The following is a 16,272-nucleotide window of genomic DNA, read 5'->3' as shown; positions in this document are numbered from 1 at the left end:
AGAACGTGGAAGCTTGACCATATATAGCTGGATTCCATTTCATTTCATATTTACAAATATTATTGTAAATTATTTTCTTTTTCACATTATATATATATAACATATTATTGGTGTATTTTTAAATTACTTATTAAAATTAAAATAATAAGATAAATATGATAACAGTCCTCGTGATAATCTTATACCTTTAAACGATAAATATTTATCCTCAATGTTTTTTAACCACATACGGGTGTTTCATTATCCTCCCCAACCGATGTGGGATCTTACATTCTCGCTTGCACTTGTTCCTTTCTCCCATTAATGTGAGACCCCCCTACCAAATCCACCCCCTTCGAGGCTCAGTTTCCCTACAGGGACACCGCCTCGTAACCACCCTTTTGGGGCTCAGTTTTCTTGCTGGCATATCGCCCGATATCTGGTTCTGACACCATTTGTAACCGCTCAAGTCTACCGCTAGCAGATATTGTCCTCTTTGAGCTTTATACACCCTCGTACATCGGTGTTTCATTCTCCTTAATTTTTTTTGAAAAATTTTCAATAAAACCGTTATTTAAAAAAAAAAAAAAAAAAAAGTTAAAATGTTTTGTGGTAAAAAGAAAAGAAAAAAAAAAGAAACAAAAAGTTTCTAGAACTGTTTTCACACACAGACACACAAAAGATTCGACATTAAATGAGGGGTGTAATTGTAAATTCACACAAAAAGACCTCCCCGTCCTCCTCCTCCGTTAAGTACTCCTCCCATTGCCTCTTCCAGATTGAACCAAAAAAATGGCTAAACCCGCCGTCCTCCTCTGCCTTGTGTCTCTCATCTCAGCAATGTGGACGGCCGCTGCTAGAATTCCCGGCGCCTACTCCGGTGGCCCATGGCAGACCGCTCACGCCACCTTCTACGGCGGCTCCGACGCATCCGGCACAATGGGTAGGCTCGAAAATTGAAACAAACAAACAAATGGGTTGAGATTTGGGTTTTGATTTTGAATGGAAAGCTATTTAATCATAAATTATAATTTAACATATATGTCAATTTAATTTTTTTATTATAGACAAATATCTAGATATTCGACTCTACTTCAGATTAAATTTGGTGCTAGTTTTAGCAACATTCTCACTTGGGTCGGTGTGCACTCAGGTGGGGCTTGTGGGTATGGGAATTTGTACAGCCAAGGGTACGGGGTGAACACGGCGGCGCTGAGTACGGCGCTGTTCAACAATGGGCTGAGCTGTGGCGCGTGTTTCGAGATCAAATGTGCGAATGACCCGAGATGGTGCCATTCGGGTAGCCCGTCGATTGTCATAACGGCCACCAACTTCTGCCCGCCCAACTTTGCTCTGCCCAGTGACAATGGCGGCTGGTGTAACCCTCCTCGCCCCCATTTCGATTTGGCCATGCCTATGTTTCTCAAGATCGCTGAATATCGCGCCGGTATCGTCCCCGTCGCCTACCGCCGGTCAGCCTCTTTCTTCCTCTGCCTTTTATTTCTGTTTTCCTTTAAATTACCATTTTACCCCTCTTTTAATTTAATTTATTTTATTTTTAAAAAAAATTTGTAGTTAGTTATATTTAAAATATAGGTAAATTATCTATATTTCGGGTAGCATACACACAATTTACCCTAAATTGATTAATATCGTACTCGATTTTCTAATTTATATATCAATCCATACTTTAAAATTTTATAAATTATCAATTTTAAATTTTTTTTTTTTTTTTTATAAATAACTAAATATATTGAAAAAAGTAGGATCGTAAATAATTCTCTTATAGACGATCAGAACTTAATTCAATGTTCGTAGCTTCCTGTGAATACACCTAAGAAATTGGAATCTGATTATCAATTATAGGAGGTTTTTAGATTAAGTGTGACTTTTGATACCTGTATTAGCGGCAATTAATTTTCTAGCATGCTAAACGATACCCGTTGTAGCTATAGTACATTACTAGAATCCTAAAGAACGAGATTAAAATCGTATACTATAGGGGTTGTCGACGTAGGCAAGAGAGAAGTGAAGTTGGTTAAGTTTTGTTCAGAAACCAAACTGGTGTATGTGGTTACACGAATTTCATGGCACCACCTGGTAGATTTTGCTTACACACAAACTCATGTAAGTGGTTACGTGAGTTCGAAACCCTGATACACGAATTTCGTGGCACCATCTGGTAGATTTTGATTTAGCTTCAAACTCGTGTTCGTGGTTACACGAGTTCGAAACCTTAGTACACGAATTTCGTGGCACCATCTGGTAGATTTTGATTTAGCTTCAAACTCGTGTTCGTGGTTACACGAGTTCGAAACCTTAGTACACGAATTTCATGGCACCACCTAGTCCATTTAGTTAGTCGTGTACGTAGGATACGAGTTAGCTTAATCGGGGTTCGCCATTTAGCTACCCTAATTTTTATGGTACCCTTGCAATTATCAAATATATATATATATTATATATATATATATTAAAAAAATAAAATTAATTTTTTAAATTACGTAGGGTGTCGTGTCGGAAGCAAGGGGGGATCCGGTACACAATCCACGGGTTCAGGTACTTCAACTTGGTTTTAATCACGAACGTCGCGGGTGCAGGGGATATCGTGAAGGTGAGCGTGAAGGGCACGCGAACCGGGTGGATGAGCATGAGCCGGAACTGGGGTCAAAACTGGCAGTCAAACGCCGTGTTGGTGGGGCAGGCACTGTCATTTAGAGTCACAGGCAGTGACAGACGGACATCCACCACGTACAACGTGGCGCCAGCTGATTGGCAATTTGGTCAGACCTTCATCGGCAAGAATTTTAGGGTTTGAAAGGAGAAGAGGACAGACCAATAAGAGTGAAGAGTTGGGATTTGACGTGGCGTGAGGTGATTGGAGTATTCTTGAGTGTGAAGTAAATATATGACGTGGAAGAAGGCTGGGGAGGCTGAACAAAAGTGTGGTCCACAGTCCAACATGATATAATATATATTTATTTTTATAATTAATATGTGTTCCCAAGCATTTTTATTTAACAACAAAATGAATCATGTATTTTAGCTACTTTTTATATACTAGATTAATTGCTAATTTAAGCCCATCAAAGGGATATCAAATTTTGAGTTAATTAGATTTGACTCGAACAATCTGAATAAAGTTCATAATTCAACTCAACTCAATCGATTAGATAGAGCCTAATTACTCGGTTGTATTTTAAATACTTTTAAAAAAAATTATATTATATATTAATAACTAAAATTTTATAAAACTGAAGTACCAATCGGTTACAAATATCAAATATTCTTAATTTTCATATAATTTAAAAAAGTAGGGTTGGTTTGTAACCCTATTTTTTTGGGTTATGGGTCAAAATGTCAAAGGGCAAACCAACCCAAATTTTTGATTTTCCAAAAATTCAACCCAACCCAAAGTGGAAAAAAAAAAAAAAATTAAACATAACAGTGTGAGTGTCAGGTTCGGTCATTTGAACATCTCTAATCACTATTTTTTTTAATCATTATATCAAGTACTAAGGTGATTGGGTGGATAGTCTGGGTGACCGAGTTTGATATTTTTTTTAATTCTTTATTAGAGAGTAAAACAATTACTCCGAAGTCAATTCGANTTTTTTTTTTTTTTTTTTTTTTTTTTTTTTTTTTTTTTTTTTTTTTTAATATTATATAGCATATAAAGAATGCAACTTTGTTGGCTAGAAATGCCTTAAAAGCACAAAAAAGTTGACATTATTTATTGAAACCACTCATTGATTAAAAGGTAACATTATTTATGATATAATGTTAATACTCAATAATTAGTTGTCCCTATCATTTTTATTAACAATGGTAATTGAAAGTGAAGGAATTGGAATCCCAAGTTCTTTAATTAGCTATGCTAATATAAAAAAGAAAAAGAAGCAAGAAATAGCCTATAAAATTCTAAATAAATATAAACCCTAATGTTATTACTAAATAAGTATTAAAAAAAAGAATGCAAATATGATGACCCAACATGTACCATTTGAGTTGAATTATGAACCTATTGGATTTGGTTGGATACAAATAAATAAAAAGTTTACGAATGGTTTAGATTAGGTAAAAGAATTTACGGGCTATGTCTAAAAAGTGTCCAAACTCGACCCGACCCAACCTACAAACACGGATGGTAATTAGCAGTAACTATATTGTTTTTGTTTGAATGGCATGAAAATTTAGGCATAGGTTTGAAATAGTTATACATAGGTAGAGTGACAAATTAATTTAGCCTTTTAATTCAATCACATGAATGTCACATCAAGCCAGCAACCACAACAAATTTTACTTCTGTTTGGGGAAAGAATGAAGGGCCTTTGGATTCTCAAAAGAAGGGCTTTGGATACCAACCCAAGCTATTTTGAGCTTTTATATTGGATGGCAATTTTCAATCTAAATTTTAGGGGATATATCTACTCATAGTGGAACAACTTAGTAAGGTATAATTCTCTTCCACTTCGTTTGATCTAGATACATTAAAAGACTAAAACTTATCTTTCCAATAGAGTTGGTTTAGACTTGCTACTTCAATTTGATTGTTTGATTGTATAGGCATACTAGAAACCGTTTGGCAAGTAAAAGGAGAAGGGAAGGACGGGTGGAGCCTTACAGTATGAGGGTTTTCATTGCTAGAATGGTTTCAAATAGAACTGAAGCGAGGAAGAATTGTATACTCCAATCTTACTGGAGATCCTCATGATAAGAGAGACAACCTCGGTTCAATGCCACTTAGAAGCGGAAGATGTGTGCTTCCAAAGGCCAACTACAAGTAAGATGTAACTTAATCTCCGCTTCTAAGCAATTCAAAAATTTGAGAAGGCAAGGTTGCTAATATTGAAAATTGATGACTAAGTTCAAATGAAAAAGAAATACAATCAAACTCGAACCTAGTTCAATAGTTTAGGCATCTATTTATTTATTTATTTTTAAGGTTACGAGTTTAAATCTCTACCTCACATTTATTGTATTAACAAAAATCAAAGGGAAGAAAAAATCATTTCCTTCTAATAGTTCTCCATTAAAAGTAATTAGACAGGAAAACTTACCAATATGGAAATCTGGAGCGCTTGCCTTCAGCTTTTCCTTCTTTTGTGCAGTTTCCATTGCTTCAATATATGAGCTGCTCCTTCCTTTAATGTCGCTTTTCTTCCCTCTTTAAAGTTCCACAGCTCCAAAACTGTATATCTACCACTTGGGTTATATTCGTTCATTTCCATCAAGGCTGTAACAACGGCCTTGTAAACTTCATCTCCATACTCATTCCTCAAATTCTTCAACATCTCATCATTTTCATCAATAATTTCCTGAACACACATCCATGGTTGTTTGAGAATCATAACATGAAGCAAAGGCAAATCCACTCCTTTCACTTCAAAATATGTCCCCTACTAAAACCCAATATCAGGAAAACAGGAAGATATGCAACTTTTTTTCAGTTTCTTTTACATGTGTCCAAAATGCAAAAACAACATTAGTCATAGACTATCTCATTAAATAGTTTTCCCAATATCAGAATACACTGAAGGGAAAAGTTATAAGGTGGGAAACTGTTATCGAACAAAGATAAAAATTGTTATTGTGAGATCTCATGTCGGTTAAATAAGGGAATGAACCATTCTTTATAAGGGTGTGAAAAACTCTCTTTAGTAGACACGTTTTAAAAACCTTGATAAGAAGTCCGAAAACGGAAAACCCAAATAGAACAATATCTGCTAGTGGTGGGATAGGGCCATTACAAATGGTATCAGAGCCAGACATCGGACAGTGTGCCAGCGAGGACGCTGGGCCTAGAAAGAGGTGGATGTTGGGCGGTGTGCTAGTGAAGACAATGGGCTCCAAAGGGGGGTGTATTGTGAGATCTCACATTGATTGGAGAGAGGAATGAGTGCTAGCGAGGACGTTGGGCTTTGAAGGGGGGTGGATTGTGAGATCCCACATCGGTTGGAGAGAGGAACAAAACATTCTTTATAAGGGTGTAAGAACTTCTCTCTAACAGACACGTTTTAAAAATCTTGAAGAAAATCCCGAAAAAAAAAACTCAAAGAAAACAATATTGAACTGTTGCATGTTGCAGGGGTTTGAATGTTTCATTTTCAAATTCCATCCCGTTTGAATATATGTCGACGGGTGACTGACCCTCTTAAAACCCAATCATCAGAACACGCCGAAAGGAAAAACCACAACAGGGAATAAACGCAAACGTTTAAATGCATACCTTAGCTTGTCCTCCATCGTCCTCTATAATCCTGAAGGGATGCCAGCTAGGGTCACGAAGCTTGTCCTCCCATTCTGAGCACAACTCTACTGCTTTCTCATCTGCTTCTTCCTTGGCATACTTCAACTTTATGGCTGTGCAGAATGGTTTGCTGTCAAGATCCCCCATTCTCTTGACACCAATAAAGGCTCTGGTCGACGAACCGCCATACACCTGTGAGTGAAGGAATTAAATTACAAGGGATGAAGGCATTATCCAAAAGTCAGCTTCGATATTGCCAATGTAACTAGACCTTTTTAAAGTCAATGTATTTCACTAGGAACAAATAAGAGATGAATAGGAAAATTCAAAATTTCAGGTAAATACATGAATCAATTCTTTGCGCGCATCTTGAACTTCATCATTGGTTCTACGCTCTTTGATGATGAGATTTTGATTGATGTTTTGAAAGTATTCAAATTCTTCTTCCTTCTCATTCAAATCTTGTTGAATCTGGTCCATTTTTTTCTTGGCATCATCATCTCCATCCTCACCCATATGTTTCATTACTTCTAACGAGCCCTTCAGCCTCTCAATTTCCAACTCTAATGCTTGTCTTGCATCAAGCTTCTGTTCCAGCTCTATGATCTTTTTGTGAAGCTTTTCCTTCTCTTTCTGCAATAAGAAGTAAAATTATGAACACCCAATTCATCACAAATTAATCTTAATTACCACACAAGAAAGCATGTTATTTATATCTATGAGTGTTCCAGCACGCTTAGGCCTCTACCGATCTCACAAAATAACCAACCAATCATATAACATTTGGTAAAAAACAATAAAAACAAAAAACAAAAATTTAAATCTGAAGATTTTTCTCTTTAACAATATTAATATTTTACCAACTGAAACCAAATAAGAAAGAACCTAAATCTTATATGGAAAGCTTCAAAACATATGAAATGAGCAGAACCAATCCAGGCTAGCCAGATTCAGCATGCGAAAAAACAAAATTTGCACGAAAAGTAACTACTGAGATCCTTGGACCAAATTGTTCTTCCAATTGAAGATTTTCAAACCTGAATGAAACTAAAGAGATAAGAAGGTTGAGAAGGGTCTAAATCATTGTATATACACGCACATGTATCTTCTTAAAATATGAAAATCCAAGTTATATGCGGAAGAATAAGTATAGAACTAACAGGCAATAATGATTGAAAAAAATACAACGAACTTGAATGACATTTACTTGGGAAAAAGAATCAAAACAAAATAGATGAATATGCACAACCATAGCCATGATGGAGGCAAAGAAAGACCATAAGAAATAATAAATATGATGCACACTTGTTGTTCCCCTGCTAGAAGCAAGACTTCATCTTCTGCCTTCTTTTGCTCCAAAGTGGCCCTTTCATTCTGACAAAAAAAAGCTCACATTAGAAAATTAAAACCCTTTTTTCCCCGTCAAGAAGACATATTCTTTAGACTCTCAACAGGAGTATCTAGTCTACAAAGGGATCAATTACTAGAGACGTAATTTAAATACTCCAGAATGGCAAAACACAAAAGAGGATACACTGTGCTTTCTTTAAGATAAGGTACTTGGTAGAAACTTATACAGCTAGAAGCCTGATGTAGCGCAATATGGAAAGCGAGCAATATTGGATTCAAGTCTGTTGAATTAAAAATTATAAAATGGTAGCAAGCTTCAAACATCAAGCAAAATTTCAAATTTACAGCCTGTTCTTATGAGTCCATGTTGTAGATTCTCCTACAAGAAACACATCTTTGAAGGGTAAAAGCTCTAGAACTCGAGGACGCCAAAAATAATAATTTAAAAACTTCTCGAGATGAAACAAGGCAGAAGTATAAGTACCATTTTCTTCTCCTGATACAACTTTCTTCTCTCATTATCATTTTGAGCCTCACGATCAAGCAGTTGATGCTCACGTTGCTGAAGTTCCTTCTTCTGATCTTTTAATTGTAGTTTAACCTTTTCATGTTCCGAGACAATATGTTCTAAATGATCCCGTGCATCCTGCTGCATTCTTCTAATGTCTAGAGAGGTGAAATAAAGAGAAAGTAAGCTATGGAAAGATAGAATGANGAGAGGTGAAATAAAGAGAAAGTAAGCTATGGAAAGATAGAATGACCAAGAAGCCAATCTTTGTGCGCATAATATGGAAAGATACTAAGAAAATGCAATCTTACTGTCATTGTAAATTTTAACCGTTTCGTCCATCTGTTCCATCATATTATTTAAGGATGCATTAGTCTCTAGAACTTTGTGAGTGATCTCCTTAAGATGTAGATTTTTATTTTCCAGTGTATTGGTCAAGTTTGAGACAAGCCTTAATGCTTTACTGTTATCCTCAGCCTCTTTACCCGATACAGTTTTCAAGTCCCCATTCTTCCGCAGATAATCCCCAAATACGCTTTTCGAGTTGTAGTCATCATCCCTTGCCACCCAACCATACAATTTCTTTCCCCGGTCTCTTGAAACATTATAGTCCTTCTTCCCCTGATGGTCAACTTCAAAGCTATTTTCAAACATTAAGGCATTTCTAAAACCATCCCAATCCTTGTTAAACTCTACAACTGCATATCCAGAATGACCAAAGCGGTTCCACAGAGGATGAACCTTCAAAGGGTTAAAACCTTGTCTCATAAATTCATCTCTAAGTTTGGAACCACTTTCCCCAACACGTCGTCCAGCATGTATCTCAGTTTGTATGTTTGCTACAATAGCCATCCAAGGCCAGACAAACAACTGATCACGATCATAACACTGCTCCTTGCAGNGTCGTCCAGCATGTATCTCAGTTTGTATGTTTGCTACAATAGTCATCCAAGGCCAGACAAACAACTGATCACGATCATAACACTGCTCTTTGCGGATAGGTTGAGGTTGATCCTCTGGAAGAAAGGGGTTTCGAACTTTGAGTTGATCCTTCGGTTGAGGTTGATCACGATCATAATACTGGTCCTTGTGAACAGGTTGAGGTTGATCATGATCATAACGCTCCTCCTTGTGAACAAATTGAGGTCGATCACGATCGTAATGCTGCACCTTGCGGACAGATTGAGGTCGATCACGATCATAATGCTGCTCCTTTTGGACAACTTGAGGTTGATCCTCTGGAAGAAAGTGGTTGCGAACTTCGAGTTGATCCTTCGGTTGAGGTTGATCACGATCATAATACTGCTCTTTGTGAATAGGTTGAGGTTGATCATGATCATGACTCTCCTCCTTGCGAACAGATTGAGGTCGATCACGATCATAATGCTGCTCCTTTTGGACAACTTGAGGTTGATCCTCTGGAAGAAAGTGGTTCCGAACTTCGAGTTGACCCTTCAGTTGAGGTTGATCACGATCATAATACTGCTCCTTGTGAACAGGTTGAGGTTGATCATGATCATAAACCTCCTCCTTGCGAAAAAATTGAGGTCGATCACGATTGTAATGCTGCTCCTTGCGGACAGATTGAGGTCGATCACAATCATAATGCTGCTCCTTGTGTACAAGTTGAGGTTGATCCTTTGGCTGAGGTTGGTCACGATCATAATACTGCTCCTTGTGAACAGGTTGAGGTTGATCACGATCATAGCCCTCCTCCTTGTGAACAGATTGAGGTTGATCATGATCGTAATGCTGCTGCTTGCAGTCAGATTGAGGTCGATCACAATCGTAATTCTGCTCCTTGAAGACAGATTGAGGTCGATCACGATCATAATGCTGCTCCTTGTGGACAAGTTGAGGTTGTTTGCAATCATAGCGTTTCTCCTTGCAGACAGTTTGAGGTCGATCACAATCATAACGCTGCTCCTTGCAGATAGCTTGAGATTGATCACGATCATAACACTGCCCTTTGTGGACAGGTTGAGGCTGACCACGGTCATCACGCTGCTCCTTGCGGACAGGCTGAGGTTGATCTTCAAGACAAAAATACTTATTCATATACCTCTCCAAAGCCAAGTGTTTTGCCCTTTCCTTTATGGTCCAGCTCTGTGAGCTTCTCCCTGCACCAGAAGCATGTCGGAGAAGCTCCTTAAATTGGAAGTCCTCCTTTCCACTCCTCCCATGGCAGAATGGACATCTATACATAGAACCAGAAGCTTTAATTCTTATGAGACCTTGCTTCAGATCCGCATAATAGAAGTCTTGATACTTCTTCAAACTATCAGTCTCAGATTCTTTTTTAGAGCCAACAGACATCTTGAACCTAGAAAATCACATAAGGTTAGTCTAGGTAACTGGTAAGCCACAATAACGGTAGTCAAATACTGTGAGCAAAAAAGATTGAGAACTCAAGAAGTTNACAGACATCTTGAACCTAGAAAATCACATAAGGTTAGTCTAGATAACTGGTAAGCCACAATAATGGTAGTCAAATACTGTGAGCAAAAAAGATTGAGAACTCAAGAAGTTGCAAGATTAGATTTACAGGATAACCAAAAACTATAAGGAAACACGAGCTTAATTTCATCTGGTAAAATAACAATCAATTTGAAAGTAAACTAAAGTTACCAATTAGAAACCCATATCATGGGATAAGCTAATCCACATAAAAATGTAGGAGTTGACTTCTTAACTCCATGTTTTTTTATATCAACTAGAGTTTGATCTAGCCTTTTGGTTGTCAAGAAAACTCCTAGGGCCTTAAATCCTAGGAANCTTAATTTCATCTGGTAAAATAACAATCAATTTGAAAGTAAAGTAAAGTTATCAATTAGAAACCCATATCATGGGATAAGCGAATCCACATAAAAATGTAGGAGTTGACTTCTTAACTCCATGTTTTTTTTATATCAACTAGAGTTTGATCTAGCCTTTTGGTTGTCAAGAAAACTCCTAGGGCCTTAAATCCTAGGAAAGTGGCTTGAAATCATCCTTTTAAGCCCTTATCATTTACATTGGCCAAGCTGTAGGTCAACCTATGCTGGCTGACTTCTTAACTCAACTAACCTTGAGTCAAACACTTTTCTTAAGCCTCAAAGGAAAATGGAGGCTTGATGGTGCGAGATAACAAGTAAACAAATTCAAGTTCTCCATAGAAAAANAGTCAAACACTTTTCTTAAGCCTCAAAGGAAAATGGAGGCTTTGAAGGTGCGAGACAACAAGTAAACAAATTCAAGTTCTCCATAGAAATACTTTATGTGATCCCACTCCAAATCACAACGAAAAATTATTTGGTTCCTTCAATTCATCTTGCAAAATTCATGTAATTGCAACTGCAGATAAAAGAAAGTGGCAGGATCCACACTTAATTTGGACTTGAAAATCTCTTTAAAACAGGAAAAAAAAAAAAAAAAAAAAAATTACAAACATATGGACATGGAAGATATTAAAATAAATACACGTCCCAAGTTCCATTCGCACACATTCGAACAGCAAAACAGAGAATCAACACTAACACAAGGCCATCGATGAATAGAGCACAACGAAAAATCTACAATCCTATGCTCTTTAAGTCATAAAAACACCGATATGTGGCAAAAATAAGAAAAGAAACGACATGAACTCCAAGCATCCTTCTACCGCCGTTCACTAATATTCCAATCAACAAAAACAGAACGACTACACAAAACAGAGAGCCGTCAAAGGATAAATAAGCTCTACAATCTACATTCAAATTGCACGTGCATCTATGATTTTGGTGAGTACAGCATAGTACAGCATGTGTCATACCGTGGAGCGTCGAAAGAGACGCAGACAAAATGAGGAGAGGAGTCGACGGAAAGAGAACAATGATGGTAACAACAGAGAATTTCCGGCGATTCTCAGGTGTTCAGATGGCGGAGGCAAGCACTGTGAAGAAAATTCTGCTTTATTATGAGGAGAGGAGAGAGAGGTAGAGAGACGGTTGGAGGAGGAGGGTTTTCTTGTGAAGAAGGCAGGAAGGCTCTCTGATTCTGGCAGACCATGGTCCCTTGACCTGTTACCGGCTCAGCCACGTGCCACAATCAAATCTTTATTATTTTAAATTCTTAATTTTTAATTCATTCATTAAAAGTATATATTTATAAATTATAAAATAAAAATAAATTTGATATGGTCAAACAAGTCACGTGTGTTTTTTTTTTTTTTTTAATTTCTTTCTATTTTCATTTTTTTTTAACTCCTAATAATAATATCTTATATATTTATATACTAAAATAATATTGAAAGTAATCGAAAATTTATCGATTGTTTTAGTTTATAAAACATATTCTCCTCCCGAGTAAAGATATAAAGTCAAATTCACCCAGTAGATATTGTATTCTTTGACTTTTCATTTCATGCTGGGTGTGGCTTTGTAACAATGTTTTGTTCTCTTCTCGAACTGATGTGGATCTCATAGTCCATCCCTCCTGAGGGTATAGTGTCCTGTCTGTCCAATCGAGGTAAGGATCTCACAATCCACCCCTATAAGCCCAGTCTCACAATCTGCAATACGATTGTGTCCCAAGTAAGTCATCAAGGACGTTGAATAAGTTAAATGGGGAGAATGTCACAACCATACTCTGCAGAGAATAGGTTGTGACCCTCAACATAACAAGCAAAGCGGCGTCCCTCAAGAGATGTCCATCCAGCCACATGCGGGCCAATATAGAAGAGTTCCATGATGCGATCGAGGAGGACGATGCATCATCCAACACACTACCACGTGAAGTGAACATTGAAGACAAGTTGAGACATCAGACATGAAGGGCAAAGATAGGCTTGTTGAAGGGCTAGGTAGGGCCCCGGGTCTTAACCTCAAAAGTCGAGGTTTCGGAAGGAATTTGAGCATGCGGTTCGGAAGTTAAGTTCGTCCATATGAAATATGAATGCTCGCCAAGTTTGATGTTAATCGGACATCGGACAGACAATGCACGACAGCGTATGACCATTCACTAAAATCATGTTTACGTCGGATTGAAAATAGCTCAAAATGTTACCATGCTGTTAGCTATCCACCACCCCTGGGCCCTGTGGCCTAAGTGAGCTACCCTGTCGGACATACGTGTGTTACAGTGTGGGTGAGCATGTCGAGATGAGTGTCTCGAGCAGCTCTCTTTAAAATGGGTTTTTGAAGAACAGTACGAGACATTTAAATAATTAAAATCTCTAATTAATTAATTTTATTTATAATTTATAGGTCCATAAGGTTCACTGCTAGCTCATATTAACTTAAAAGTTTCAATTTATTTGAAAGAAAATTTGAAGGGTTCAAATTGATATTTAATATATTAGATATATTAAATATAGAAGAGAAAATATATTTAATTTGATGGATTCAAATTAATATTTAATATATTAGATATATTAAAACGAAAAAATATATTTATGGTATTTGATAGAATTAAATATTAAATTAATTAATATACATTAAATAAAAATATATTTGAAATTTGAATGAGATTTAAATTAGTTAAATATATATTATGATATATCATAATATTTAAATATAATTTATATAAGGTGTAATATCTCATATATTAAATATGCAAATATATTATTTAGCAAAGATTTTCGAAACTAAGAGAATTCTAGGGATGACGTCAAGACATATGGACCTTGTCGATGGAGATCGAGATGGCAATATGAGATGCAACGTTGCATTGAGAGACCTTGACCTGACTAGAGCCAAGGTCGAGCCGAATGACTTGGCCTAGTGTAGAGGCAAGTCGGATGTGTCGCAGACGATTGAACATGCACGCGCGTGGTTGAACAAGCTTGGATTCCACACAAGTGATGTTTGATTGGCGAAGACAAACCTCGCCTACGGTCCGACGAAGCCACAAGGCCGGGGCGAAAAATATATATGGGGCTTAATTCCCCTTAAGGCTAGTCGTGAGCGTGTCACGATCATGACGCCGCACGATAAAAAATGTAGGACTGTGACACCCAGCGTCCTCACTAGCACACCACTCGGTGTTTGGCTTTGATACCATTTGTAACAGCTCTAGCCCATCGCTAGGAGATATTGTCCAATTTAGGCTTTCCCTTTTGAGTTTCTCCTCAAAGTTTTTAAAACACGTTAGCTAAGGATAGTTATCCACACCCTTATAAGGAATGTTTCGTTCTTCTCTCCAACCAACGTGGGACCTCACAGAGAAGAGAAGGAAAAGGTGTTGTCATCGAGATCAACCAAGCAATAGAAATTGAATCATTTGTGCCATTTAACCCTTCGTTTTGCTAACAAAGAACTCATCTTTGACGATTTCTCAATCTTTCTTTGTCGGGAGTAAAATGAGATACTAACCCGACCCGACGCATATTGTAACTCATGATAAAGACGAGAGCATAACAAACAGACTCAATAACACAGATCTTACCAGACACAAATCTGAACAAAAATATGAAGAAAAACATTACAAAACTGAAGCACAATATAGCTATACCCATCACAGCAGCAATGTAATTATGCATTAGTGGAAATAAGAACACTATACAATCGCTCGAGGATGTATAAAACCTCGGATTCTTCCATCCTCCGTTTCCGATCACCTCGACGGGTTTTCGATATGCTTTCGGAGACCCGAACTTACGTAAAGAGAGGTGATGCTGATGGTCTAGGATAAGCAGTGACTTCCTTGTGTGCATTGCCCTTCTCTGTGTTTTGCTTGCAGCTCCTGGACCTTCTACTCCCAGTAGCTCCAGTTCCTTTGGAATCCTGGAGATCGTTCAACGTCGTAACAATTTCGTCCATACTCGGCCTGAACTTCGGTTCGGCAGATAGGCAACGTGATGCAAGAATTGCTACTCGAAAAGCTGATTCCATGGAGTAATTCCGTTCGATGCGAGTGTCAAGCAACCGATAGGTCTTGCGTTTATTAGCAAGTAATGGTTTCGCCCACTCGACCAAATTCTGTTCTCCCGGTGGTCGGTTTTTGTCGATAGCTCTTCGACCAGATAACATCTCCAATAAAACAACGCCAAAACTATACAGATCACTCTTTGCACTAAGATGACCTAAACAGTGAGATGAAATAAGCGATCAACACAAGAGATCTAGAAATGATTCGTTCTCCTCTTTAGAACAAGCAATCAATGCAATCATTAGCTGATTAATACCTGTGGCTAGATACTCGGGGGCTGCATATCCATACGTCCCCATAACTCGAGTCGAGACATGGCTTTTGTCGCCCGTAGGACCATCCTTGGCCAGCCCGAAATCAGAGAGCTTCGCATTATAGTTCTGTAACAACATCATAGAATGGACAGGTGAGATCTCACATATCTACTAGCGGTGAGCTTGAACTGTTACACAGACTCTTCATAAAGACATCAAAAAACTGAAATTCTGCTACACTGAAACAACGACTGACCGTGTCGAGGAGTATGTTCGATGTCTTGAAATCACGGTAGATCACTTTGTTTTCATCATTGTGAAGGAAAGCCAGTCCCTTCGCAGCACCGAGCGCGATTTTCAAACGAAGGCTCCAAGAAAGCGGTTGAAAATACAGCCCTCCTGAGAGAGTAAACGCTCTGCAATAATGAATAAAACAATCGAGCATCTTCGTTTAATCAATGAACGCGACGAAGAACTTACGTTTAAACAAATGATTCTCCAAACTGCCTCGGGGAAGAAACTCATACACGAGCAACCGATGTTCATCTTCGAAACAATAGCCGATCAGCTTCACTAAATGCGGATGGCGGAGTTGTCCCAGAAAATTGACTTCAGCCTACAGAAATAAACAAACTAAAGCTTAAATGGATTGATTCATGATATAGCTTACAGCTTAGAAAAGAACATGAACTTACTAGCCACTCCTTGTGGCCTTGGTGGCCATCTACATTCAACCTTTTCACTGCCACAACCATGCCAGATCCTGGCTTGGCAGCTGAAAACGAATGTTCATCGATCCAGCCTTTAAAAACCGAGCCGAACCCGCCTTCCCCTAACAAGCTATCAGGGCGGAAATTCCTCGTGGCGAGTTTAAGTTCCGAAAAACTAAAGCTCTTTAGATTTGAGGACTGCAAAATTTCATCCTCACTCCGAGGAATTGATATTGATGAGAACTTGCTGTTGCTGCTTGAACTAGAGAGATCATTTGCTTCCCTGCTAACACCGTTTGAGTTTCCTCCTGCATAACTTAACCGTAAGATATCTAT

The 16,272-nt window shown here is 37.9% G+C and overlaps 3 protein-coding genes across 3 annotated transcripts in view; 1 reads left to right on the top strand and 2 right to left on the bottom strand.

Annotated features, from left to right (window-relative positions):
* Positions 1-744: 744 nt before the first annotated feature.
* Positions 745-3,092, top strand: LOC111783017 (expansin-A4-like). Its single transcript, XM_023663887.1, has 3 exons — positions 745-922; positions 1,133-1,451; positions 2,488-3,092. Exons 1-3 carry the CDS (start codon positions 772-774, stop codon positions 2,795-2,797), a joined length of 780 nt encoding a protein of 259 aa, XP_023519655.1. The 5' UTR covers positions 745-771; the 3' UTR covers positions 2,798-3,092.
* Positions 3,093-4,866: 1,774 nt separating this feature from the next.
* Positions 4,867-12,080, bottom strand: LOC111783048 (protein INVOLVED IN DE NOVO 2-like). The gene is made up of 8 exons (XM_023663925.1): positions 11,878-12,080; positions 9,085-10,410; positions 8,399-8,988; positions 8,064-8,245; positions 7,535-7,603; positions 6,575-6,862; positions 6,209-6,421; positions 4,867-5,297 (listed from the first exon to the last, which is right to left on the bottom strand). The coding sequence occupies exons 2-8, from the start codon at positions 10,401-10,403 to the stop codon at positions 5,067-5,069; spliced, it is 2,892 nt and encodes a 963-aa protein (XP_023519693.1). The 5' UTR covers positions 10,404-10,410; positions 11,878-12,080; the 3' UTR covers positions 4,867-5,066.
* A 2,264-nt stretch (positions 12,081-14,344) lies between these two features.
* The window catches only part of LOC111783049 (probable serine/threonine-protein kinase PBL10), a gene marked incomplete in the record, with an annotated part of 4,141 nt that continues 2,213 nt past the window's right edge, over positions 14,345-16,272 (bottom strand). The window contains 5 exon segments of the mRNA XM_023663926.1: positions 14,345-15,126; positions 15,229-15,352; positions 15,483-15,625; positions 15,707-15,842; positions 15,922-16,244. Coding sequence (XP_023519694.1) covers positions 14,699-15,126; positions 15,229-15,352; positions 15,483-15,625; positions 15,707-15,842; positions 15,922-16,244 — 1,154 coding nt within the window.

The sequence above is a fragment of the Cucurbita pepo genome, chromosome LG20 (genome assembly GCF_002806865.2).
Source record: "Cucurbita pepo subsp. pepo cultivar mu-cu-16 chromosome LG20, ASM280686v2, whole genome shotgun sequence".
NCBI lineage: Eukaryota > Viridiplantae > Streptophyta > Magnoliopsida > Cucurbitales > Cucurbitaceae > Cucurbita > Cucurbita pepo.
Note: the sequence above shows the minus strand (reverse complement) of the source record. Positions and strands in the feature narration are given on the sequence as shown.